The sequence below is a fragment of the Pezoporus wallicus genome, unplaced genomic scaffold (genome assembly GCF_028554395.1).
Source record: "Pezoporus wallicus isolate ANWC-B61680 ecotype Strahan unplaced genomic scaffold, APGP_CSIRO_Pwel_v1 contig_14269, whole genome shotgun sequence".
Lineage (NCBI taxonomy): Eukaryota > Metazoa > Chordata > Aves > Psittaciformes > Psittacidae > Pezoporus > Pezoporus wallicus.
This window is the reverse complement of record NW_026637619.1, coordinates 66,988-92,819: the sequence shown is the minus strand read 5'-3', so window position 1 is coordinate 92,819 and position 25,832 is coordinate 66,988. Positions and strand designations below refer to the sequence as shown.

At 66.5% G+C, this 25,832-nt stretch overlaps 1 protein-coding gene across 1 annotated transcript; it reads left to right on the top strand.

Annotated features, from left to right (window-relative positions):
- Positions 1-2,052: 2,052 nt before the first annotated feature.
- Positions 2,053-24,771, top strand: KMT2D (lysine methyltransferase 2D). Its single transcript, XM_057406698.1, has 54 exons — positions 2,053-2,101; positions 2,189-2,324; positions 2,411-2,646; positions 2,773-2,870; positions 2,955-3,117; positions 3,215-3,373; positions 3,457-3,578; positions 3,663-3,814; positions 3,889-4,634; positions 4,823-4,939; positions 5,009-5,853; positions 5,982-6,095; positions 6,386-6,496; positions 6,583-6,687; positions 6,911-7,092; positions 7,166-7,330; positions 7,416-7,525; positions 7,846-7,893; positions 7,982-8,197; positions 8,273-8,416; positions 8,530-8,646; positions 8,758-8,882; positions 8,993-9,182; positions 9,284-9,358; positions 9,697-9,801; positions 9,894-10,076; positions 10,180-10,264; positions 10,347-10,591; positions 10,741-10,814; positions 10,900-10,950; positions 11,071-12,747; positions 12,856-13,032; positions 13,112-13,254; positions 13,408-15,419; positions 15,715-15,838; positions 15,928-16,015; positions 16,132-16,198; positions 16,295-16,527; positions 16,614-19,379; positions 19,457-19,600; positions 19,674-19,838; positions 19,928-20,084; positions 20,175-20,256; positions 20,334-20,509; positions 20,895-21,028; positions 21,117-21,252; positions 21,335-21,474; positions 21,681-22,854; positions 23,175-23,311; positions 23,421-23,551; positions 23,634-23,919; positions 24,006-24,079; positions 24,165-24,273; positions 24,348-24,771. Exons 1-54 carry the CDS (start codon positions 2,053-2,055, stop codon positions 24,438-24,440), a joined length of 15,693 nt encoding a protein of 5,230 aa, XP_057262681.1. The 3' UTR covers positions 24,441-24,771.
- The last annotated feature ends 1,061 nt before the right edge of the window (positions 24,772-25,832 follow it).

Below are 25,832 nucleotides of genomic sequence, written 5' to 3'. Positions count from 1 at the left end.
CCCCCTAGCACCCAAGCATTGGGCCTGAATGGGGCTCAGCATCCCCCCCGGGGAGGGGCTCCGCAGCTGTCTACCCCCCAACCCGCAGCGTGGGCTGGGGGGGGTGTGTGTGTGCGGTTCCCATGTGGCTCATCTGCACCCAGCCAGGCCAATTCCTGCCGCTTAATGATGGGGGTGCGAGGAGGTGCCATAGAGTGTATTGGGGTGCAGGCGAGGGAGGGTTCTGCACTCCCCCAGCCCCAGAGCTGCCTTTCCGAACCCCGTCTCTGCCCTCGGTGCCCACCTCGGGGCAGCGGGGTACCGAGTGGGCCCGAGTCCTCCCCCCCACTGGGGGGCGCACGTGGGGCTCCCCGTGTGCGTAGCCCCGGACGCCCGGTACCGGGAGGGGCTTAGGGCTGTCGGGGGGGGGAAGGGGGAGCAAAGCGCGAGAGCAGCACCGGTGTCACGGGGCTCGGCCCCTCCCTCCGGCCCCGGTTCACGGGGGTGGGTGTTCTGGGGGGGAGTGGCCTGTTCCGTGCCCGGTTCCGCCCCGCCGTGCCCACGTGCGCGACGCCCGCCCCGGCGCTGCCGGGGTTAAACGTGGCGGAGGGATCCCTCCCTCCCGGCAGCGTGCGCTGTGGCCCTCGCCGTCACACACCCCCCCCTTCCCTCCGCGGCCGCGCACGTCCGGCCCCGCAACGTCTCCCTCCGCCCGAGCCCCCGCCGCTAAGTAGTGCGAGCGCGGCGCCCCCCCCTCCCGCCTGTGCCCCGGCCGCGGGCCCCGGGGGCGCAGCGCGGCGGCCCCGGTGGGGCGGGCGGGGGCGGGCGGGGCGGGGCGGGGGGCGGGCGGCGGGACCTACTTTCCTCTGGAAATGGCCGCGCCGGGGAGCACCGTCCGCCCCGCGCCCCGAGGCCCGTCGGCGTAGGGCGGCCGCGGGGGTAAGCGCGGGGCGGGGGACGGGGGGCGGCCCCGGGGGGGGCTTCCGCGCGGTCAGGACCGGGCTCCAGAGGCCCCGCAACGGGGGAGGCCCCGCGCTCGGCCCCGGGCCGCGGCGCCGCCGCCCGGCCAGGCCTCCCCGGGCCCGGAGCGCGGCCCCCGGCTCCCTTTGTGTTCGCTACCGGCGCCGGTACCGCCCGCGGAGCCGGTGTGGCTCCGGCCTGAGCCCGAGGCCCGGCCTGGCGCTGCGGGGTCCCTGGGCCCGGGTAGGCCGCGACGGGCCGGGGCAGTGGGCCTGGCTCGCTCGGCCCCCCGGGAGGGCCCGGTTGTACCAGGAACGGCGGGAGGCGGCGCGGGGGCTCCGGGGCGGGTGGGGGGCGTCCCGCTCGGTGCTGCATGACCCCGGGGGGAGGGCAGGCCCGGCCGGGCCCCTCCACGGCTCCCCCCCCTCCCCAGCCCCGGTGCACGTCGGAGCCCTTCCGGGGAGGGCGCAGGGAACCCGGGGCGGCCTTAACCCCCAGCCGGGATCGCCGGGGGCGGGGGTCTGCGGAGTGGCGGTGCCGGGACGGGGACCCTGCTCCGAGCGCGGGGATCCGGGGGCTGCCCCATTGCGGGCCCGTTCATGATGTTCTGGGGTGGGGGGGCCCGAACCCCCCGGTGCTGCCCGGTTTGGGGTCCCCTTTGCTGTGTCCCCATCCTTGTTTTGGGGTGTCCGTGAAGCCCCGGTGGGTCAATTCTTGGGGGTGACCCACCTCCTTGCACCCCTTTTGGGACTGTGGGGGGAAACTGAGCCACGGGCTGCTGCTGGTGCTGGTCCTGGGCACCCCCGGTGGAACCTTCCCCTTTAATTTAATCGGGGTCATGCAGTTCCTGTGCAGCCTCAGTGGGGGAACTGTGGGCTATGGGGGGGACTTGGGGACTGGAGGGGTGGGTGGGTGCAGGAACCCCCTTGGAGCTTATGGTCTGCATGGGGAGTGATGCTTCTGCCCCACTGAGATCCCCACATTCGGTGGGGACCTGCCCTGTCCCTTGGGCTAGGGGCTTGGGGGTGCGTCCCTGATGGCTCTGCCCCCCCCCCCCCCCCCCCGCAGCCGCGGCCCCCCCCTCCCCCCCCCCCTCGGGACGCCGGAGGCAGAATGGACGAGCAGCAGCTGCCCAGTGAGGAGAAGGACGTGACCACGCTGGGTGAGCGCAGGCTGGGAATGGGGGTGCTGGGGGGAAGGTTTGGTGCCATGTCCCCTGCCATGGGCACTGACACCTGCTCCCCCCTAGCCGATGGGGCTGTGGCCACAGAGGAGATGGGCAGCGCTGAGGGGGACCCCCTGAAACCTCCTGAAGGAGCCTCCGCGGGGCCGGAGCCAGAGGGCACGGAGAGCACGGACACGCAGCGACCGCCCCAGGCCAGCAGGTGAGGAGGGGGGGTCAGAGAGTGACAAGGAGCTGAGGAGGAGGTGGCAGTGCTCCTGACCCACCTCCTGTGCTTGCCTCTCACAGCCTCCCCCTGCGCCGCTGCGCCCTCTGCAACTGTGGGGACTGGAGCCCGCACGGGCAGTGGGAGCTGCAGCGCTTTGAGCCCGCACCCGACTGGAGCCAGCTGCTGGGGGGGCATGAGCCCCCCGAGGGGCCTGAGCAGGGACCCCCGGAACTGGAGCCGGAGCCGCTGGGGGATGACCCGGCCCAGGTCGGCTTCTCGGAGGGCGTGACACTGGCACAGCTCTTTGAGCCCACGGGTGAGCATGGCCACAGTGCCAGTGTCCCCATCCCGCTGTTCCCTACATCCCCATCCCATCATTCCCAGTGTCCCCATCCTGGTGTTCCCATGTCCCACACCTGGTGCTGACGCCAGCTCCCCGCAGGGCACTGCTGGGTGCACCGCTGCTGCGCAGCCTGGGCATGTGGCGTGGATCAGGAGCCGGGAGCTGTGAACAGAGCTGTTTTCTCAGGGATCTCACAGGTACCTGGACCCGGGGCAGGGGGGGGCACTGGTGGGGGCTGCCCTGGCCCCTGTAGTGACCCCCCCGGGGCTCTGTGCCCGCAGCAATGTGAACACTGCCGGCGGCGGGGGGCCACCATCCCGTGCCGGGCCAGCGCCTGCCGCCGCCTCTACCACTTCCCCTGCGCCGCTGCCAGCGGCTGCTTCCAGTCCTTGGAGACCCTGCGGCTTCTGTGTCCCGAGCACGTGGCCGAGGCGCTGCAGATGGGTGCGTGTGTGGCTGGTGCCCCCCACCCTTCATTGGGGTGTCCTGGGGGCCAGAGCCCGGTGTGGGGTGCCCCTGACCCCCTGTTGTCTCTGCGCAGAGGACGTGCGGTGCCTGGTGTGCGTGGGGCCGGGGGACCTGCGGGACCTGGTGCTCTGCACCGGCTGCGGGCAGCACTACCATGGGCTCTGCCTGGACGTCACCCTCACCCCCAGCAAACGCTCGGGGTGGCAGTGCCCCCAGTGCAGAGTGTGCCAGGCTTGCAGGTGAGCCCTGTCCCCATGGACACACACACAGCGAGGGGTGCAAGGGTGGGGTCACCACCTTCACACCCCCATGTACCCTGCAGGCAGCGCGGTGACGACTCCAAGCTGCTGGTGTGTGAGGGCTGTGACAAGGGCTGCCACACGTTCTGCATGGAGCCGGCTGATGAGAGCACACCCCCAGTCTCCTGGAAGTGCACGGTGGGTCCTGATTTCACCAAGGGGGGGTCAGGGGGTGTTGATGCCCCCCGCACCCCATAACAGGTCTCTGTTTGCCCCCCCCAGAGCTGCCGGGTGTGCTCGGAGTGTGGGCGGCGTGCGGCGGCGCTGGAGCCTGGCTCCCGCTGGTACCGGGGCTTTTCGGTGTGTGAAAGCTGCCACCAGCACCGAGCTGCCAGCGGGGTCCCAGGGACTGCACCGGAGCCCCCCGCCCTGACGTGAGTGTGCATGGGGGGTGCTGGGGCTGGGGGGGGCTGAGCCCTGCACCCCTCACCTTGTGCCCCCCATGCAGGTTGGTGTCCCCCCAGCACAGTGAGGTGACGGATGTGCCCGGCCCCACCCCTGAGCCAGAGCCTGTGGGGTGCAGTGAGGAGGTGCAGGCAGGGGGGCACCCCAAAGAGGGACCCCCAGGTGATGGCGGGGCCCCTCCTGGCAAGCTGACCCCTGTGGAGGTGCCCCCCGATGAACTGCCCCCTGATGAGCCCCCCCCTGACGTGCAGCCCCCCCCTGACGTGCACCCACACCCAGACATGCAGCCCCCCGAGGAGCCCCCTCCTGTTGGGCTGCCCCCCAGTGAGCCACCCCCTGAGGAGCTGTCCCTTGAGCAACCAGCCCTTGATGAGGTCCCCATTGTCAGACCCCCCCTGGAGGAGCTGCCCCCCAGTGAACCACCCCCCAGTGAGCCTCCCCTTGAGCTGCCCTCTGAAATGCCCCCTGAAATACCCCCCTTGGAGGAGCTCTCCCCCAGAATCCCGCTCTTGGATGAACTGCCCCCTGACATCCCCGCCCTGGATGAGTTGCCCCCTGATAAATCCCTGCCTGAGGAGTCCCCCCCTGAAGAGCTGCCCCTTGAGCAGCTGTCCCCTGAGAAAAATCTTGAGAAGTTTCCCTCTCAAGAACCACTTCTTGAGGAACCCCCACCCGACGAGCTGCCCCCCAACAACCCCTCCCCTGAGGATCCTCCCCCAGCTGAGCTGTCCCCCGAAGAGCCGCTCCCCAGTGAGGAGCTGCCCCCCGAGGAGGACCCGGCGCCACCAGGTAAATGGGGGGGGGTGTCTTTTTCTTCCCCCATTTCGCCTTTTGTTTCCTGTGGTTGTGGGGGTCACTGCTCTTGTGTGACCCTCAACCGACCCACATTCATTGCTGCCTGTTGGGGGGTGCCTGGGGGGCAGTTGTGGCACAGTGGGTGGTGGGGGCACCCCCCTCACCCCAGCCGCACCCCACAGGTCTCCTCCCCGAGGTGGTTGTGGCAGAGGAGGCTCCGGCGCTGGCCCGGGAGGTGCCCCCTGAGGAGGAGATGGAGCTGGAGCTGGAGCCGGCCCCCCCGCTGCCGGCCCCCCCCGGTGGGTTTGGGGGTGCACTGGGGGGGTTGCCTTTGCTGGGATACTCTCTGACCACCTTTACCCCCCCAGATCTCTGTGCCGTCTCACCCGCCCCCCCTGCAGACCTCTCTTCTGCTGCCAATGAGGATGAGGAGCCCGAGCGCCCCCCCCCAGCACTGCCCGAGCCCCCCAGCAGCCCCCCGGCCATGGAGACCGAGTCCCCCGGCTCCCCACCTCCCCCCCTGGGCTCCCCTGCCTGCGTCCCGGCCCCTGCCGAGCCCCCCGAGGATGAGGAGATGGAGACGGGCGGTGGGGAGGGGGGGTCTCCAGGCAGGCCCCCTGGACTCCCCCCCCAGCGCAGCCCAGCTCCGGAACTGGGGCCCTATCCCGGGCTGGCTGAGGAGGAAGAGGAGGAGGAGGAGGAAGCACCGAGGCTTGAGCGGGAGGGCACCAGCGGCAGCTCCCCCCCACTGAGCGAGGAGGAGGTTCTGGAGGAAGGCCGGGCCAGGGGAGACCCCGAGGCCAAGGGCTCCCCCTTGCTCCTGGAGCCAGAGGAGCTGCGGCCCGAGACCCCCATGGAGGTGTGCGCAGCCGGGGTCAAGCTGGACCGTGGGGACGAGGGTGGTGCCGAGCCCCCCACCCTGCGCCCGCGCCCCGACATCCTCAATGAGATCTCCAACCTGAGCCAGGGTGACACAAGCAGCAGCTTCCCTGGCTCCGAGCCGTTGCTGGGCTCCCCGGACCCCGAGGGTGCTGGGTCCCTGTCGCTGGAGCTGGGCTTGGCCTCGGCCGACGCCAGCCTGCAGAAGGAGGATGTGGGATCGCTGCCGCTGGGTGCTGAGACTGATGATTCGCTGCTTTTCGAGCCCGCAGCCAAAGGGGATGGGGACAAGAGCCGGCGCCGCAGCTCCCCAGGGCGCTCCCGTGTCAAGCAGGTGCTGGGGGGGGCGGCACACACAAGCACCCACTGTGAGCCCTGATCCTGCCCACGCTGCCATGGGGGCAGGATTGGGCCCTGTGGTGGGGTCCCGTGGCTCTAACTCCCCTCTCCCCTTTGCCCTAGGGTCGCAGCAGCAGCTTCCCTGGGAGGAGGCGACCCCGAGGTGGGTCCCATGGGGCCCGGGGCCGGGGCCGTGCGCGCCTGAAGTCAACCACGTCGTCTGTTGACACCTTAGCAGTAAGGATGGGTGCTGGGTACCCCGGGCTGTTGGGTGGCAGGGCTGAGAGCTGAGCTCCTTCATTCCTTTCCCAAACATTCCAGGGCCCAGGAAATGCTTGGGAACCCCTGGGTTAGATGGGGAGGGAGGAAAGTATGTGACTGCTTGCTTGCTGCAGTGATGTGCTGTGGGGCTGGAGGTTCACCCCACAAGCACAGGACTGGTGGGGTGGGCAGCATGATCCTGTGGCCCCCAAAGCGCATGGAAGGATCTGTGCTTGTGGATACTGAGCTCCCTGCTCTGTCCCCAGCTCGCCGACGTGGAGAGCTCGCCCAGCAAGGAGGAGGATGAGGACGATGATGACACAATGCAGAACACAGTCGTCCTCTTCTCCAACACCGACAAGTTCGTGCTCATGCAGGTACTGGGGCGCTGCGGGATGGACAGAGGGATGGGACGGGACAGATGCTCCAAGCCCGGCTCCCCTCAATGGTCCCTCTTCCCCAGGACATGTGTGTGGTGTGTGGCAGCTTCGGGCGTGGGGCCGAGGGGCACCTCCTCGCCTGCTCCCAGTGCTCTCAGTGCTATCACCCCTACTGTGTCAACAGCAAGGTGAGGGCAACCAGGACCCCCCTGGTACCCCTCAGCCCCACATTGGACTGATGGGAGCGTGCTTTGCCCCATGGGGATCCACACAACTGAGCCATGTCTCTTGGAGTGCATGCATGAGGTCATGGCCACATGGCTTTGGGCTGTTCCCCATGGCCATGCCGTGTGCTGGGCCCTCCCGTGGCCATCCCTGGGTCTCACATTGCCTCCCCATCCCCATGCCCAGATCACGAAGGTGATGCTGCTGAAGGGCTGGCGCTGCGTGGAGTGCATTGTGTGCGAGGTGTGTGGCAAAGCCTCCGACCCCTCGCGCCTGCTGCTCTGCGATGACTGCGACATCAGCTACCACACGTACTGCCTGGACCCGCCGTTGCAGACCGTGCCCAAGGGTGGCTGGAAGTGCAAGTGGTGTGTGGCCAGGCACGGGGGGAGCCTTGGGTTGGGGTTAGAGCTGGTGTTGATCCCCTGTATCGCCCCTCAGGTGTGTGTGCTGCGTGCAGTGCGGAGCAGCGTCCCCCGGCTTCCACTGCGAGTGGCAGAACAACTACACCCACTGCGCGCCCTGTGCCAGCCTCGTCGTCTGCCCCTTCTGCCGCCAGAAGTATGTGGAGGACGATCTGCTCATCCAATGCCGCCACTGCGACCGGTGAGAGGGAGGCTCGGCATGGGGTGGACCCCGGATGGGGGTGGCCGTGGAGGGATGCTGATGGGGGTCCCTGCTTTGCCTGCAGGTGGCTGCATGCGGCCTGTGACAGCCTCTTCACCGAGGAGGAGGTGGAGCAGGCTGCAGATGAAGGCTTCGACTGCAGCGCCTGCCAGCCCTATGTGGTCAAACCGGCCGGTGAGTGGCCAGGATGGGGAGCATGTGGTGTAGCAGCAGGTCAAGGGGTGATGGGTTTAACTTGCTAGAGGGGAGGATGAGATAGGATCTTAGGAGTAAGCTCTTCACCATGAGGGTGGTGGGACGCTGGGGTGGGTTGAATGGGGAAGGTTTGGATGCGGCATCCCTGGCAGTGTTAAAGACTAGGCTGGAGCAACCTGCTCTAGTGGAAGGTGTCCCTGCCTGTGAAACTACATCAGCTTCTAGTCATTCCCAACCCAGACCAGGCTGGGTTTCTATGACATCAGGGGCTCACCTCTCATCTGCTTTTACCTCTGCAGCACCCACATCTCCCACAGAGGCTGCCTCGGTCAAGGTGAAGGAACCAGGTACATGCAGTGCCGTTCTTGGTGCCATTCCCATTGCCATGCACCCAGCGCTGGTTTTCACCCCCAAACCTGCCTCCTGTCCCTGCAGAGCCGCAGTATTTCCGCTTCGAGGGTGTGTGGCTGACGGAGACGGGCATGGCCGTGCTGCGCAACCTCTCCCTGTCCCCCCTGCACAAGCGACGCCAGCGCAAGGGCCGCCCGGGCGCCCTCAACGGCGATGGGGGCCTGGAGGGGAGCGACCCCCTGGGCTCTGATGACAAAAAGGACGGAGACCTGGATGCTGAGGAGCTGCTCAAGGCTGAGGGTGGGTGTTGGCAGCAGGGTGAGGTGTGGGGGGGCTGTGGACCCTGTTAACGTGTCTCTTGTTCTACCTTGGCAGTGGGTGTTGAGCACATGGAGTGTGAGATCAAGCTGGAGGCTGCGGCCAGCCCTGACCGTGACATTGGGGCTGATGTGGACTCGGGGAAGGGGCTGGAGGACCCGGAGGAGTGCAAGAAGAGGAAGCGCAAACCCTATCGGCCGGGTGAGTGCTGCCCCCCTGGAGCCAGGATGCCCCTCTGAGCCCACTGGGACCCATCCTCACCGCCTTATTGTGTGCCCTGACCCATCCCCATCACCTCTCCCTCTGCCCCCCAGGCATCGGTGGGTTCATGGTGCGGCAGCGCAAGTCCCACACGCGCCTCAAGAAGGTCTCAGCAGTGTTGGCTGAAGTTGGGCGCGAGGGGCTGAGCACCGAGGGGCACCCAGAGGATGGTAGGGCCTGGGGACACCCCTGATCCCTTCCCTGGGGTGCTGCTGCCATCCTGCTGCTGGAGCAGCCCCGAACTGGGTTTGGGGAAGGTGTTAACAGGGGGGCTGTTGCAGGGGCTCCGGGTGACCTCCCAGCTGAGGGTGGCCTGGACCTGGGCTCGGGAGAGGGGGACGAGAAGAAGAAGCGCCGGGGAAGGAAGAAGAGCAAGTTGGAGGACATGTTCCCCCCTTACCTGCAGGTGAGATGGATGGAGGGATACGGAGGTGGCTTTGGGGTGGTGCTGGAGGAGGTTTTGGGACACCCGGGATGGGATGGAGGGAGGTGCTTACACCGTTCCCATTGGAGCAGGAGGCGTTCTTTGGGAAGGCACTGATGGACCTGAGCCGCCGGGCCCTGCTGGCAGCGGGGGGCGTCGGGGATGGCACTGCGCGCCCCTCCCTGGGCCAGGGCGCCCCACGGCACAAGGGGGACCCCAGCCTGGCTGGGGCGCTGCAGGGAGTCCCCCACGACAGGAGGGAGCCTCCGGTGCACCCCCGTGGTGAGCGTGGGTCCCCGTGGGCATGGCGGGCGGTTGGGGGTCCCTGTGTTGCACCAGCCCCACTTAGCTCTGCTGCCCCACTGATGTCTGGTGCCCCATAGGGGACGACAGCACCGACGGCAGCGCTGCGGCTCCCGATGATGAGGGCAAAGACGAGGCAAAGGGCGAGGACCTGGGTGAGCCCACGGGACCCAAACCGCGTCTTCCGTGGGCTCCTGCAGGGGGCGGCAGAGAGCGCCTGCCATCATAGAGACGGGGCTGCTCCGTGGTTGAGCGCGCTCTAGTCTGCGTGGGGAAAGAGGGAGGGGAAACTCAATGGTGTCCCTCGGTGACTTCATGGCGCTGGTGATCATAGAGTGCGGCGTAGCAGTGCGGCGCTCTGCGTGGCCCTGGTGGCTGGGAGGGCTTCTGTCCCCCTGGTGGATGGGAGGATTCCTCTTGCAGGGACTGAGAGCAGAGGGGGGGTCCTGGGGTGCTGAGGGCATCCCCAGCATCTGCTGGTTCCTCCCTGCAGGCACTGATGAGCCGAAGGACTCCCCAGACCCCGGGGACACAGAGAAGCCAGCGACCCCAGGGGAGGGCATGCTCAGCTCCGATCTGGACAAGATCCCTACAGAAGGTGAGGAACCTCCGTGTCCATCATCACCTCCTCGGCCTCCCATCGCTGTGAGCCCTGCCCCACGGCACGGCTCTGCTCTCCTGCCCCTGCAGAGCTGCCCAAGATGGAGAGCAAGGACGTGCAGCAGCTCTTCAAGGACGTGCTGGGCTCGGCGGAGCGTGGGGAGCAGCCCCTCAACTGTGTGGCTGCTGCGATGGAGAGAGGAGGTGCAGGGCAGGAGCCCAGCCAGGCACAGCGCCCCTTCCTGCAGGGAGATCTCCAGCTGCCAGGGCAGGGTGGGTGAAGGAGGAGGTCTGGGGGCTTCCCTGTTGCTGCAGGGGTGAATGTTTTGGGGGGATCTTGCGTTATCTGAGGGCTGCGACCCCTCTCTCCCCACAGGGAGCGTTTCCCTGGGCTCGCTCTCTGGATCCGTGTCCCTGGATTCATACCCGGGCGTCTGTCAATCCCCATTCCTCGACAACAGGTACGTGCAGAGCCGGGGTGGACCCAGGGTGCTCAGCGGGGACCCCTTTGTTCCAGCCCATGACCGTCTCCTCTCCATGCAGGGAGCGAAGCGGCTTCTTCAGCCCCGACCACTGCGAGCCCGAGAGCCCCTGGGCTAGCAGCTCGGCCGCCACCACCCCTTCAACACCCACAACACCCACGACAGAGGGTGAGGGGGACGGTTTGTCCTACAACCAGCGCAGCCTCCAGCGCTGGGAGAAGGACGAGGAGCTGGGTGAGCTCTCCACCATCTCACCCGTGCTCTACGCCAACATGAACTTCCCCAATCTCAAGCAGGATTATCCAGGTAGGGCTCTGGGGGGGCTGTCCTGTTCTCTGCTCCACGGGGAGACCTTACCTACTGAGGTGCAGCGATGATGGGAAGCACGCAGGGGATGTGGGTCAGGCAGGGACTAATGTCCCTCTTCTCTCCCTCTGCTCCTACTGGCCTCCCAGACTGGTCGAGCCGTTGCAAACAGATCATGAAGCTCTGGAGGAAGGTCCCTGCCACAGACAAAGCCCCATATTTGGTGAGTTCTGGCGGGGGGTTGCTGGGGCCGGGGTGGGGTTGGGGCGCCGGGGGGCTGGGAGTCAGCTCCTTCGTGTTTTTGTTAGCAAAAGGCCAAAGATAACCGGGCGGCTCATCGCATCAACAAGGTGCAGAAGGTATGTGCGGGAGCGCGGAGGTGCCCGGCGGCCCCGGGGGTGTCCCATAGCCCCCCATTAGGCCCATAGCCCCCCATTAAGCCCCGTGGCCACCCCCTGACGGCCGGGCTCTCTCTGCAGCAGGCTGAGAGCCAGATCAACAAGCAGACCAAAGGGGAGGGACTGCGCAAGCCGGAGCGGCCCTCGCTGCACCTGCGGATCCCGGTGCCGCCGGGGACGCAGACCGTCTACATCGGCAGCCCCCCCGCCGGCGCCGGCGAGGGCTTCCTGAAGCCCCCCCCAGGGGCTGGAGTGGGGCCGGAGTCTCCCAGTGAGCTCTTCCTGAAGCTGCCCCCCCAGTCCCCTGCCCAAGTGCCTTCGCATGAGCCCTACAGCACAGCCCCTGCCTATGCGCTGGAGCCGCGCTTCCCCTCGCCCCTGGGCCAGAGCCCCACGGCGGGTGCTGCCTTCCAGCCCTTCCCCAGCCAGCCCCAGCCCCGCTCCGGGCCCCCCGACTTCCACCCCACACCGCCCGGCACCCCCCGGCACCAGCCCGGCACCCCCGACCCTTTTCTCAAGCCCCGGTGCCCCTCCTTGGACAACCTCTCAGTGCCGGGGAGCCCCGGGGCTCGGCCACCTGAGGCCCTGCTCTCTCCCCTCCCTTTTGGGGAGCAGAAGAAGGGGCTGGAGGTGAAGAAAGAGGAAGGGGGGGGCCTGGCGGTCTGCTCCCCCAGCTATGCTCCTCCCATGGGCTATGGGGACTCCCCGGGAGGCCCCCACCTCTCCGCTGTGGAGCTGAAGGGGGCCGATGTCTTCAAAGCCCCCATGACCCCGCGGGTGCCGCAGGTGGAGCCGCAGAGCCCAGGGCTGGGGCACCGGCCCCCGGACCCCCACCCGCTGGCCCCTTCCCCCCCATCCCACCCTGAGCTCTACCGGCAGTCGCCCTACCTGGACCCCTACGCGCAGCCCCCGCTGACGCCTCGGCTGCAGCCCCCGGATGCCTGCTGCGCCCTCCCACCCCGCTCCCTACCCTCAGAGCCCTTTTCCCGTGTCCCTGCCAGCCCCCAGTCCCAGTCCAGCTCCCAGTCCCCGCTCACCCCCCGTCCCCTCTCCAATGAAGCCTTTTGCCAGTCCCCAGTCACGCCCCGCTTCCAGTCCCCAGACCCCTATTCCCAGCCGCCCTCCCGGCCCCAGTCCCGTGATCCCTTCACCCCCTTGCACAAGCCCCCCCGGCCCCAGATGCCAGAGCCGGGCTTCAAGGCGGTGGTGGCAGCCGGGGGTGGGTTTGGGGGTACCCCCGCCGGAGACCCCCATGCCAAGGCACCAGCCGGGCAGCAGCCGCCCTTCACCCGCTCTCCCGGCACCAGCGTCTTCACTGGGGGGCAGCCCTCCATGCGCTTCACCTTCCCCCCGGCCGTGCTGGAGCCGCTCAAGGGCTCCCCGTCCCACCAGCCCCACGGGATCAACAGCCATTATGTCCCCAGCAAGCCCCAGAGCTCAGCCTACGCCTCATCACCTGGGTTCCACCAAGCCGGGAGCCCACTGGGGCCGGGCGCCACGGGTACTGACACCTACAGCCTGTCCCCGCTCCGTCCGCCCTCGGTGCTACCGCAGCAGCCCCCGGCCACCCCGCAGCAGCAGCAGGACCCCTCTGTCCCCTTCCTGCCCCGAGCTGCACTGGGGCCAGTGGGCGACAAGAGGGAGGAGGCAGCCGTGGGGCTCTCAGCACCCCCAAACCGGGACCTGGCGGAGCTGCCCGGTGGCCAGGACGGGTCCCTTGGCACCATGAGCCAGTCAGAGATGGAGAAGCAGCGGCAGGTAAGGGCTGGACTGGGCTTGGGAGGGGATGTGAGGGGGGAACCAGGACCCTTGTGGTGGGGTTGAGGATCTGCTGTCTGTGCTCTGGGTCCTGACGCTGTGTCCCAGCGCCAGCGGCTCCGGGAGCTGCTCATCCGGCAGCAGATCCAGCGGAACAGCCTTCGGCAGGAGAAGGAGAGCGCAGCAGCGGCGGCAGCCACAGCCTCCCCGGCATCTTGGGCACCTGAGGCCAGCAGCCAGGCCTTCGAGCTGAGCCGTGCCATGGCCCCATACCCAGCGGCACAGGTAGAGCACAGGGCACTGCTCTGCTGAGAGCCCGTCGGTGGGTGCCGTGGTGACACTGAGACCTTGTCTCCCATCCCAGGACAAGAGCCTGATGGGGACCCTGGCCACAGGCACCGGCAAGCTTCCTGGCTCCGTCATGGTGCCGGCAGCATTCACGCAGGATGAGCGGCTCTCGCGGCCCCCGCCGGCGGCTACACCATCTGCTATGGACATCAATGGGAGGTGAGTGCCCCGGGGCAGGTTGGGCACCAGTAGGGCTTCACCCCAACCCTTCCCCATGGGGAGCACCACAGAGGCTGTGGTTTCAGTGGAGCCCACGGTTCTGTGTGTGGCAGTGCCCGTAAGTCCCAACGCCGTGGTCACGGTGTTTTGCAGGGCAGCGGTGGGGCCCCCTCAAGCCTTCTACCCCCGTGGGGTGTTCCCGGCGCCATCCCCACAGCAGCACCTCTGGCAGCACCAACAGCAGCAGCAGCAGACGGCAGCTGCCGCGGCCCTGCGGCTCCCGGTCACATCCCGCTTCGCCCCGCCAGGCGCCGGCAGTGCCGTGGGCAGCCTGGGCACCCGTGATGCGGTGCCCGCCGCGCCCGCAGCCATGGGAGCCCCGTTCATTGAGCTGCGCCACAACGTGCAGAAGGGCCCCGGGGGAGTCCTGGGTTCCGCCTTCCCGCGGCCGCGCTTCTTCCTGCCAGGGGAGGAGAGCACAGCACCGGGGCTCTGCACCCCTGTTGTGCCCATGCAGCCGCTGCCTGTGCTGCAGCCACAGAAGGTGCCAGTGCTGCTGCCACCCATGTCGCCACAGGGAGTCGAGATGAGCAACAGCCACCACCAGCCCCATGGCAAAGTGGCCGCGCCGCTGCCGGCCCCCAGCATGGAGCTGCCACACGTGCCCTCACGCCCACTGTCCTCAGGCTCTGCCCTGCGCCCCGATGCTCCCAAGGATGCTCCCGCAGCCGAGCCTGCACTGGCTCCAGCCCCTGGGAAGAGCCACCTAAGCCTGGAAGGGGCGCGCCTGCCCTGTGAGGTGCCAGTGGAGCCTGATCTTGATGATGACTTTGGTTCCCACAAAGACCTGGAAGATGACGATGATTTGGCCAACCTGAGCCTGGATCCAGATGTGGCCAAAGGGGATGATGACTTGGACAATCTGGACAGCCTGGAAACAGCGGATCCCCACCTGGATGACCTACTGAATGGGGACGAGTTCGACCTCCTGGCCTACACTGACCCCGAGCTGGACACGGGCGATAAGAAGGACATCTTCAACGAGCATCTGCGCCTGGTCGAGTCGGCCAATGAGAAAGCTGAGCGTGAAGCCCAGCTGAAGACAGAGCCACCAGCTACCAGCTTGAAGCTCCCTGACCCCGGGGATGGCAAAGACTCAGCCGCATCTGTGGAGGACCAGGAGGTGCCCAAGGAAGGGCTAGTGGTGCCTGGGGTGGGCCTGGGCTCTGCTCCCTGCCCTACAGACACTGCAGAGGTGAAGGTGGGTTCGCTTCCCACCGACATCAAGCCCAAGCTGGAGGACAAATGCCTCAAGACCTCTCCCTGTCAGTTCACCGCTGGCGGCCCCGAGCGGCTCCCGGTCAAGTCAGAGGCACTGCAGGGTACAGACAAGATCTCTGCCTCGCTGGGGCTGAGCCTCAAGCCCAGCCAGAGCCTCCTGAGCCCTGGTGCCGGCCCGGCCCGCCTCGGCTTGACCAGTTTCCCAAGCAGTGGCCATGCTGCGGTCCCTGTGCCAGAGAAGGACCTGTACGGCAGCCGGGGACTGGCTTCTGCCCAGCTGGGCCCCCAGAGCAACCCCTTGCTGGAGAAGTTCGAGCTGGACAGCGGGGCCCTGGGGCTGGGCAGTGCCCGGCACTCACCAGCCGATGACTTGGACAAGATGGAGAGCTCGCTGGTGGCCAGTGAGCTGCCACTGCTCATCGAGGACCTGCTGGAGCACGAGAAGAAGGAGCTGCAGAAGAAGCAGCAGATGTCGGTGCACCTGCCCCGCGGCACCCCGCACCTCCCGGGGCACCCCCTGCTGCACCCAGCAGGCCCCGTGCCCCCCTCCGAGGGACAGCCCCCACGCCTGGGCACCCCGCAGACCCCGCTGCAGCTGGGGATGGTGGCCAGGCCCCCGCTGATGCCAGCGCAGCCACCCCGGCTTGGTGCCCCGCAGCAGGGCCCAGCACTGGCCCCACACATGAGCATGGCCCCCGCACAGCCGCACGTGCTGGCAGCCTCCCACGGCGTGCAGGTGGCCCTGGCGCCACCACAGCAGCAGGGCCAGCAGCAAGTGCTCGTGCAGAAGCCCATGGCTGGGGTGCAGCCACCTGTCCTGGGCATGAAGCCCCCCCAGCTCGTCATGCAGCAGCAATTGGCCAACAGCTTCTTCCCAGACACAGGTAGGGGCTGTGGGTGAGTGGTTTAGGGGAGGCCCCTTTTGGGTGGATTTGGGGTTGGAAAGCACCTTAAGATCATTCGGTTCCAGCTCTGCCATCTGGGCAGGGAAAACCCCATGTCAGACCATGTCACCCAAGGCTCTGTTCAACCTGGTGTTGAATATTGCCAGGGATGGGGCAGCCACAGCTTCATTCAGCCCATTCCCGGGTCCCACCACCCTCACAGGGAAGAGCTCCTGCTGTAAATCCAATCTGACCTTTCCCTGTTTCACTTTAAACCCCTCACTCTTTGTGGCAGACCTGGACAAATTTGCAGCCGAGGACATCATGGACCCCATTGCCAAGGCCAAGATGGTGGCACTGAAGGGTATCAAGAAAGTGATGGCTCAGGGCAGCATCGGGGTGGCCCAGGGCATGAACAGGTATGGAGCATGGCAGGCAGTGGGGCATGCTCTGGGTGGGCAGGGGTTGCCTTGGGGCTCATCTCTCATCTCTGTGTTCCCCCCCAAAGGCAACAGGTTTCTCTGCTGGCCCAGCGGCTCTCGGGGGGCCCATCTGTCTCTGAGGTGCAGAATCACTTGCTGGCAGGGAGCGGACAAGTGAGTGGGGTGCCCGGGGTTGGTCCCTGCTTTGGTGCTCAGGCAGGAGCTGCACTGGGGATAGGGTCTGGTGTCCCCAGTGTCCCCAATGTCCCCAACCCTCCATTCTCTGGCAGGAGCGGAGCAGCACAGACCCAGCCCAGGCTCGCCCCAACCCACCCACCTTTGCACAGGGCGTCATCAGTGAGTACCGCTTTGGGTAGCACTGCTGGATCTCAGGAGCTGGGCTGGCTCCGGGGCTGCTCCGCTCTGATCCCAGCCCTTTCCCCGCTCCCACAGATGAGACGGACCAGCGGCAGTACGAGGAGTGGCTGTTCCACACGCAGCAGCTCCTGCAGATGCAGCTGAAGGTGCTGGAGGAGCAGATCGGGGCGCACCGCAAGTCACGCAAAGCCCTGTGTGCCAAACAGCGCACGGCCAAGAAAGCCGGGCGCGAGTTCCCCGAGGCCGATGCTGAGAAGCTGAAGCTGGTGACGGAGCAGCAGAGCAAGATCCAGAAGCAGCTGGACCAGGTAGGATCCTGAGTGGAGGTGGACACCACATCCCTGGTGCTAACCCCCCACCATCCCTGGTGCTAACCCCGCGCTGTGCCCGGCAGGTTCGGAAGCAGCAGAAGGAGCACACCAACCTCATGGCCGAGTACCGCAACAAGCAGCAGCAGCACCAGCACCAGGCCTCAGCCGTGATGGCCCTGAGCCCCTCACAGAGCCCCCGTCTCATGTCCAAGCTCTCCGGGCAGCTGCTCTCGCCACACGGCGTACAGCAGACTGTGGGGACTGTGGTGGGTGCCCAAGGCCTTGGCCAGCAGCCAGGGCAGCCAGGAGGGCTGCGCCTGCCCCAAGGCAGCATGTCCATGGCCGTGCAGCAGGGTCTGTCCTTCATGGGCCAGCAAGGCGTGGGGGGCGCTCCAGTGCCCAGCACCTCCAATGCGTTCTTTGCTGGAAACCCCACGCTGCGCGGGCTGGGCGCAGACACCCGCCTCATGCAGGAGAGGCAGCTCCAGAGGATGCAGCTGGCCCAGAAGCTGCAGCAGCAGCAGAACATGCTGGGACAAGTGTCACTGCAGCAGCAGCAGCAGCAGCAGCCAGGGCTGATGGGCCAGGCGTCGCTGCAGCAATCGGGCGTGATGGCACAAGCATCAATGCAGCAACAGGGCGTCATGGCACAGTCGTCCATGCAGCAGCCAGGAGTGATGGGACAGGCAGGCATGCAGCAGCAGAGCGTCATGGGCCAGGTGTCAATGCAGCAAGCGGGTGTCATGGGACAGACCTCGATGCAGCCACAGGGCATGATGGCCCAGACCTCGATGCAACAGGCGGGTGTCGTGGGACAAGCTTCAATGCAACAGCCAGGTGTGATGGCACAGACATCCCTGCAGCAGCCTGGCATCATGGGACAAGCATCCATGCAGCAGCCCAGCTTGATGGCACAGGCATCCATGCAGCAGCCTGGCGTCATGGGACAAGCAGCCATGGTGGGCCAGCCTGGCCTGCTGAGCCAGCAGCAGCCTGCCCCAGCACCACAGCCGGGCACGGTGGGGCAGCCCATGGTGCCAAAGCAGCCAGGGCTGATGGGCAGCCAGCAGAGCCTGTTGGTGCAGCAGCTCTCCCCACAGCAGCAGCCGGGCTTGGTGGGCCACACGCAGGCAGCAGGGCTTCAGCACCAGGCGGTGCTGGGCCAGCCCCAGCGCCAGGTTCTGCTGGCACCACACCAGCAGCGGGTGCTGGCCTCGCCCCAACTGGCCCCGCAGACTCCGGGGATGCTGAGCCACCGTCTTGTGCTGTCCCAGCAGCTGGGGCAGGCACGGGCGCTGCTGGCCCCGCAGCAGCAGCAGCAGCAGAACTCGGGTCTCCTGGGGCTGGGCCAGGGGCAACCCTCGATCCAGCACTTTCCGCAGCATGGCACGGGGGCCCAGGCTCCCTCTGTGCTGCACCTGAGTCAGGGAATGCAGCCGGCCCCGGCGGTCCTGGCTGCTAAGGAGCAGCCTGGAGGGGTGGAATGCAGCACCCTGCCCGCTGAGGGCAGCGAGAGCGGAGCGCAGCTGCACGGGGAGCAGCAGGGAGCCCTCAGCGAGCCCCTGGCCCCCAAGCACCAGGCTGAGTTGGGGCAGGGCCAGCAGCTCCTCTTGGCCTCGCCGCAGGCAGCGCTTCGGGCAGGCTCCATGCAGCCAGGTGCCTTGCTCGCCGCACCCCTGCAGAGCCCTAGTGCTGCCCACCCTGAGCACGGGGACGCTGCTGGGGTGCTGGAGCCGCCGCTGGGCTGTGGGACGGGCCCGGCACAGGGCTTGGTGCTGCCGCGGGCACCAGAGCAGCCGGGCAAGGGGCAACCACGGCTCCAGAGCCCCGTGCAGCACAAAGCAGCTCCAGCACCGGGTTCGGCTGCACTGCCCCCGGGGCTACTGGGGCAGGTGCCGGGCCCCATGATGGGGCAGATCCGAGCGCAGCTCCAGGGGGTCCTGGCCAAGAACCCGCAGCTGCGGCACTTGACGCCGCAGCAGCAGCAGCAGCTCCAGGCGCTCCTGGTGCAGCGGCACCAGCAGAACCTGCTGCAGCAGAGCCAGGCGCTCCGGACCCCCGGCCCCTTCCCCGGGCAGGCCCCGGAATACGGCTCCACTGCTCGGCAGCCCCCCCGCCCGCCAGGGGCCCTGTTTCAACCCCGGCCGGGCACCCCGGCAGAGGCTCAGCCGGGCTTTGAGCAGGGCCGGGCACTGCCAGTGCAGCCCCCCCAGCAGCCACTGACGGAGCTGGTGCAGGCAGCACTGGCTGCCCGTGGCCCCCAGCCCGGCCTTGTGCGGCTCACCACACCGTCGGCCCCCTCGCCCCTGGGCTGCGCCCCCCAGCACCTAGCCAGCCCCGAGCAGAGCCCTCAAGAGCCAAAGAAGATGTCACCAGGGGGGCCGGCCTTGGTCCCCAGCCCCACAGCACCCATGGAGCAGGGGTCGGCACCGACTGGCACCATCCCCGACCCACAGCACAGCTCCTGGGACCCCGAGACACCCAGTGCAGACCCCAGTGAGACCCACATCAATGGGGCAGGGCCAGAGGGGGCCCCTGCAGCGGGTGAAGCCGCAGCGGTGCTGGTGAAGCAGGAGCCGAAGGAGGAGGCGGTGGCGGTGGCACAGTGTGAGCTGGATGGGGATGAAGCCCCAAAACCAGAGGCTAAGGGCGACCCCGGGGCCAGCCAAGCCAACAGCCTCCTGGCCCCGGGTGGCCGCTCTGAGGCTGGGCACCTCCTGCTGCAGAAGCTACTGCGAGCCAAGAACGTGCAGCTCTCAGCGCAGAGCCTAGGCGAGCTCAACGGGCACACGGAGAACCGGGGCACCGGAATAGAGCCACGGCCACCACCGGTGCTGCTGGGCCGGGAGGTGAGTGGGAGCCGTGGGGCAGGAGGGGCTGGTGGCTGTGGGGCTATGCTCATCCTGGTGTCCGCTCTCCCTCTCAGGACCCCTCCATCGCAAGGAAGCCGGCGCCCACCAAGCCCAAGCGGGTGCAGAAGGGCAACGAGCGGGTCCCAGCCTCCCGCAAGAAGCTGCGGAAGGACGAGGGGCTGCGGCCGGGAGAGGCCCTCATGAGGCAGCTGAAGCAGGTACAGCCGTGGGGCAGGGGTGTGGGGAGGGGGCTGCTCCCTTCCCGGCCCCTCCTCACTGCTCTGCCCACAGGAGCTGTCACTGCTGCCGCTGACGGAGCCAACCATCGCAGCCAACTTCAGCCTCTTCGCGCCCTTTGGCAGCAGCCCCATCAATGGCAAAAGCCAGCTCCATGGCGCCTTCGGCAGCGCCATGCTCGACAGCGTGCCCGACTATTACTCCCAGCTACTCACCAAGGTAAAGCGGGGGGGGTGTTGTGCTGTTGGCCCCCAACAGGGGGCTGCAGCACCTCATGGTATTCACCCCACTTGTATCTCCCTGCCCAGAACAACCTCAGCAACCCCCCCACGCCACCCTCCTCGCTGCCCCCCACACCACCGCCCTCTGTGCAGCAAAAGATGGTGAATGGTGTCACGGCCCCAGAGGAGCTGGGGGAGCAGCCCAAGGACAGTGACCCAGCCCGCAAGCCCCATGGCCACAAAGGTGATGATGAGCGTGGTGGGCACAGGGGTGGCACAGCCCCCCAACTGCTTCCCATCACCCCCCAGTGATACCGGTCCTTTCTGCATGCAGACAGAGCAGCTGTGGAGGTGAAGAGCCTGGACCTGCTGGCAGCTCTGCCCACCCCTCCTCACAACCAGACCGAGGATGTCAGGTTAGTCCTGGGGACCCCTCCTGCCACAGGGACTCCTCCATGGGTGACACCTTCCCCTGACGCCTCCCTCCCCACAGGATGGAAAGCGACGACGAGAGTGATTCCCCCGACAGCATCGTCCCGGCCTCGTCCCCAGAGAGCGTCCTGGGTGAGGAGCTGCTGCGCTTCCCCCTGCTCAGCGAGGCCAAGCCGGAGCTGGAGGAGCGGGTGCTGTCCCCCATCATCCCCATCATCCCCCGGGCCAGTATCCCAGGTGGGTTGCACTGGGATGGGGGGGTGCATGGAGCAGGGCAGGGGGGGCCTGTGGTGCATGTGAAGCAGGCAGGAGGGGGTTGGTGGGGTATATGGACCGGGCAGGAGCATCCATGGGATGTAAAGACCATGCAGGGGAGGGGGACTGCAGAGCACTTGAATTGGGTGGGAAGGGGTCTATGCAGTGGATGGATGGAGCAGGAGGGGTCCTTAGGCATGGAGGAGCAGGAGAAGACTCTTCAGCGTGCATTGGGGCTGGCCTGTTCCCTGTTCCTGCCCCCCAGCCTGTCCCCACAAGGTGATGGGAGTCCCAGCACTGGTTCTGCAGGGGTGTCTGGTGGTGGGGTTGAGGCTGTGCGGCTCTGACCCCTTTCTCTGCACCCCAGTGTTCCCGGACACGAAGCCCTATGAGGTTCCGGAGCCCTTTGGGGCCCCCCCTGGGAAGGTGGGTTCCCCGTGGGAGAAGGGTAAGAGCAGCGAGGTCTCTGTCATGCTGACAGTGTCTGCAGCAGCAGCTAAGGTGAGTGAGGGGCTGGGGACAGGTGGGACCCTGGGGGTCCCTGCATGGTGGCATCAGGGTCCTGGGCCTACCCCCTCCTCTCGCCCAGAACCTCAACGGGGTGATGGTGGCCATGGCTGAACTGCTGAGCATGAAGATCCCCAGCTCCTATGAGGTGCTGTTCCCCGACGGCGCTGTGCGAGCGGCCGTAGTCGAGGCCAAAAAGGTGGAGACGGACATGGCTGGTGAGCATCTGACTTGTGCCCATCGTCTCCCTCATGTCCCCAGCCTGGGCACCCCCTGATGGGCTCCTGCCTTTGTCCCCAGGGGTGCTCGGTGCCAAGGAGAAGGTGGCACTGGCAGGGAAGGTGCCGGACAGCAGCTCCGAGTGGCTGAAGCAGTTCGATGCGGTGCTGCCTGGCTACAGCCTCAAGGGCGATCTGGACCTCCTGACACTGCTCAGACAGGTCAGCGCAGTGCAGGGGTACCCCCGGGGGTAGTGGGGTGCCTGTCAGGCTGTGGCTGCACCAGGGTGCAGGAGGGGGTGCTTTGGCACCAAGTGTGACCATGTAGAGGGTGCGGAGTCTTCCAGGCTGGTGCGGAAGGGGATGGTGAGGTTTGGGGGTCTTCATTCCCAGGCTGCTCTGACCTGTGCCCCCTCCCTGTGCTGCAGGAGAGCCCGGTGCCCGAGAAGACCCTTCACCACTGCTACGTCAACAACGTCTCCAACCTGGACGTGCGGCAGCTCTCGGTGATGCCGCAGGAGCCCTCTCCCCCGCTGTCTCCCTCCGTCCCCTCCCCATCCAGCCCCACTGAGGCCGCCCGGGTCCCTGACCCTGTGGCAGCCCCCGAGGCAGCCCCGGCCCTGCTGTCCCCACTACCCCCGGGCCCATCGCCAGCCCCCCAGGAGGAGGACGGGGCCGCAGGTCTCCACTCGCCGCCGCGCTTCAAACCGCGCTCACGCCCACCTGAGGATGGGGACGAAGCGCGGCCACGGCTCAAGAAGTGGAAGGGGGTGAGGTGGAAACGGTTGCGCTTCCTCGTCACCATCCAGAAAGGGGGGGCCAAGCGGGACGGGGACAAGGAGATTGCAGAGTTCATTGACAAGCTGGGCACCACGCTGCGCCCCGAGAAGGTGCCGCGGGACCTGCGCAAGTGCTGCTTCTGCCACGAGGAGGGCGACGGCGCCACGGATGGGCCTGCGCGCCTGCTCAACCTCGACCTGGACCTCTGGGTCCACCTGAACTGCGCCCTGTGGTCCACCGAGGTGTACGAGACACAAGGAGGTGCCCTGATCAATGTGGAGGTGGCTCTGCACCGCGGGCTGCTCACCAAGTGCTCCTTGTGCCAGAAAACCGGCGCCACCAACAGCTGCAACCGCATCCGCTGCCCCAGCGTGTACCACTTCGCCTGCGCCATCCGCGCCAAGTGCATGTTCTTCAAGGACAAGACCATGCTGTGCCCCGTGCACAAGCTGAAGGGCCCATGTGAGCAGGAGCTGAGCAGCTTTACAGTGTTCCGCCGTGTGTACATCGAGCGGGACGAGGTGAAGCAAATCGCCAGTATCATCCAGCGCGGCGAGAGGCTCCACATGTTCCGCGTTGGGGGCTTGGTCTTCCACGCCATCGGCCAGCTCCTGCCACACCAGATGGCCGATTTCCACAGTGTCACGGCCCTCTACCCCGTGGGCTACGAGGCCACACGCATCTACTGGAGCCTGCGAACCAACAACCGCCGCTGCTGCTACCGCTGCACCATCTGCGAGAACAATGGCCGCCCCGAGTTCGTGGTGCAGGTCATCGAGCAGGGCCTGGAGGATCTGGTCTTCTCCGACTCCTCCCCACAAGGTAAGCAAGAGCTGCGGGTGCTTGGCTGCTGCTCTCCTGCATCCCATGCCTTCCTTCTGTATCCCATCTTTTTCATTCCCTGCCCTTCTCCTCCATCCTCCTCCTGCATTCTCTGGTCTCCTCCTGCATTCTCTGGTCTCCTCCTGCATTCTCTGGTCTCCTCCTGCATCCCCTGCCTTCCTCCATCCCCTGCCCTGCTGATGGCTGAGCTGCACCAAAACAGGTGGTTACATGGCAATCGGAAGACCTGGGGTGGCTGGAGGTGGAGGCGAGTGGGCTGCAGCATTCCCTGGCTCCAACCCTTCCTTTCCCCTCTGCAGCCGTCTGGAACCGGATCATCGAGCCGGTGGCGATGATGAGGAAGGAAGCTGACATGCTGCGCCTCTTCCCCGAGTACCTGAAGGGCGAAGAGCTCTTTGGCCTCACGGTGCATGCGGTGCTGCGCATCGCGGAGTCGGTAAGTCCTGCCTGGACTCGGGGGAGCCTCCTCTCCGCTATGGGGGTCAACCCCATTGCAAAGGGGCCCTGTGGCTGCGGTGCCACTGTTCAGCATCCCCTCCCCATAGCTGCCTGGCGTTGAGAGCTGCCAGAACTACCTGTTCCGGTACGGGCGGCACCCACTGATGGAGCTGCCGCTGATGATCAACCCCACCGGCTGTGCCCGCTCCGAGCCCAAGATCCTCACCCACTACAAGCGGTGAGTGGGGCCGGGACCCCCCGGGAGAGCCGGGATCCCACGGGATCGCTCAGCTCTGACCTGCTCTCACCCACACTGGCAGGCCCCACACCCTGAACAGCACAAGCATGTCCAAGGCCTACCAGAGCACATTCACCGGTGAGACCAACACGCCCTACAGCAAGCAGTTTGTGCACTCCAAGTCCTCCCAGTACCGGCGCCTGAAGACGGAGTGGAAGAACAACGTGTACCTGGCACGCTCCCGCATCCAGGGACTGGGGCTCTACGCGGCCAAGGATATCGAGAAGCACACCATGGTCATTGAGTACATCGGCACCATCATCCGCAACGAGGTGGCCAACCGGCGGGAGAAGATCTATGAGGAGCAGGTGGGGATCCGATGGGATGTGGGGGGTGTCTCTGGTGGGATGTGGGGGCCTGGGAGCACCCAATGACACCCTCTTAACCCCACCAGAACCGCGGCATCTACATGTTCCGCATCAACAACGAGCACGTCATTGACGCCACGCTGACCGGGGGCCCGGCCAGGTGAGCATGAGGGGGCTTTAGGGGTGGTGGGACCCCCCCGGGTGGGCGCTGACCCCCCCAGCACCCCTCTCTGTGCCCCCTCCAGGTACATCAACCACTCATGCGCCCCGAACTGCGTGGCTGAAGTCGTGACCTTCGACAAGGAGGACAAGATCATCATCATCTCCAGCCGGCGTATCCCCAAGGGGGAGGAGGTCAGGCAGGGACCCTTGCGGGGTGGGCCTGGGAGCTGGCTCTGACCTCTGGCTGACTCCGTGCTCCCCCACAGCTCACCTACGACTACCAGTTCGACTTTGAGGACGATCAGCACAAGATCCCCTGCCACTGTGGAGCCTGGAACTGTCGCAAGTGGATGAACTAAGTGGGATAAGAAGTAGCCGGGGTGGGGGGGGCGCACACAATGCCCCTCCCCACCTCACCGCCACCTCGCCACGACCCAACCTGGGGCCACGGGAGGTGCCGGGGGGGCCAGGCCGCGGGGAGGGAGCCGCCGCCGCCGGCCCTGCCCGCGCGGGACGCCCGGACGGACGCACGGACGCACGAACTGGCAACTCAGGGTTTTCTTTGGTTCGTCCTGCGAGGAATCAAGTGTTTGTGTCGGGGGGGACCCCAGCAAGAGAGAGAGAGACCCCCCCATCTCCATCCCCCGCCTCCATGCGGGATGGCAGCAGCAGCCGCGGCGCCGGAGCCGATTCCGGATCCGGCTTTTTTTCCTCTCTCCCAACTTTAGGGTTATTTTTTTTTTGCTGTTTTTGGGGTTTTTTTTTTTCCTTTTTAATTTTATTTTCCTTTTTTTTTTTTTCTCTTTTTTTTTTTTTTTTTTTAGAAACTAATAACATTTTTGCTCGCTAAAAGTACCAAGTAACAGACTCCTTGAGCTCGACAATCCGGGCTCTGCGCCGCCCGCGGCCAGAGCTCGCTCGGTTCCTTTCGAATCTCTTCTTGTTTGTGCGTGTGGACAAGACCCGCAGCGAGGGCCCCCCCGGCAGACACAGGAGCTTCTGCACCCAAACCTACCTCATTTGACGTCTTAGATTATGATTCTTCTACCTTTTCTGTTGTGATTTTGAAATGTGAGACACCCCCCCCAAGCCCCCCCCCCATCGGGTCCTCCCCACCATGGGTGGGGGGGGTTCCCTTCTCCATGGGGATGTGTTCCCCCCTCTCCTCTCTTTGGATGTGGCAGCAGGAGCCCCCCTTGCCGGGCTCCATGGCAAAAGCAGGGGGGGACGCCCTTGTCCCCAGCCCTGCGCCGTGTCAAGGTGCGAGAGGGGGATAGGGGTGTGCCAGCCCCGCTCCCCCAGCAATGGGGGAGTGTGGGGGGGCCCTTACTCGCATCAGCCCCCATAGTGGGGGCAGCCGCTGTCAGCGCAGGGTGGGGACTGGGGGGGGGAAGGTTATTTATCTATTTATACCTTATATTGTATATATGAGATGGGTGGGGTCTTTGTGCTCTGGTGGGCTGAGATTGGGGGGGGGGGGGGGCGCGGCATTTTGCAGCCCAATCTCCGACGTTTTGGAGCTATTCTGGGGGGGGCTTGGGGGGGGCTCAGAGAAGCCACGGGGCATTACACAGAGGCCCCCCCTGCTGCCGGCTGCGCCCCCCCCTCCTTGGCACAGCCCCCCCCCACCCCCCCCGGGGCAGCGGGGTCGGGATCTCTTAACGCACAAACACATCGCGCAGAGGGGGGACCCCCCCGAACTCCCCCCTCTCAGCCCCCCCTGTTGTGATGGGGATGGTGCAAAGCGATGG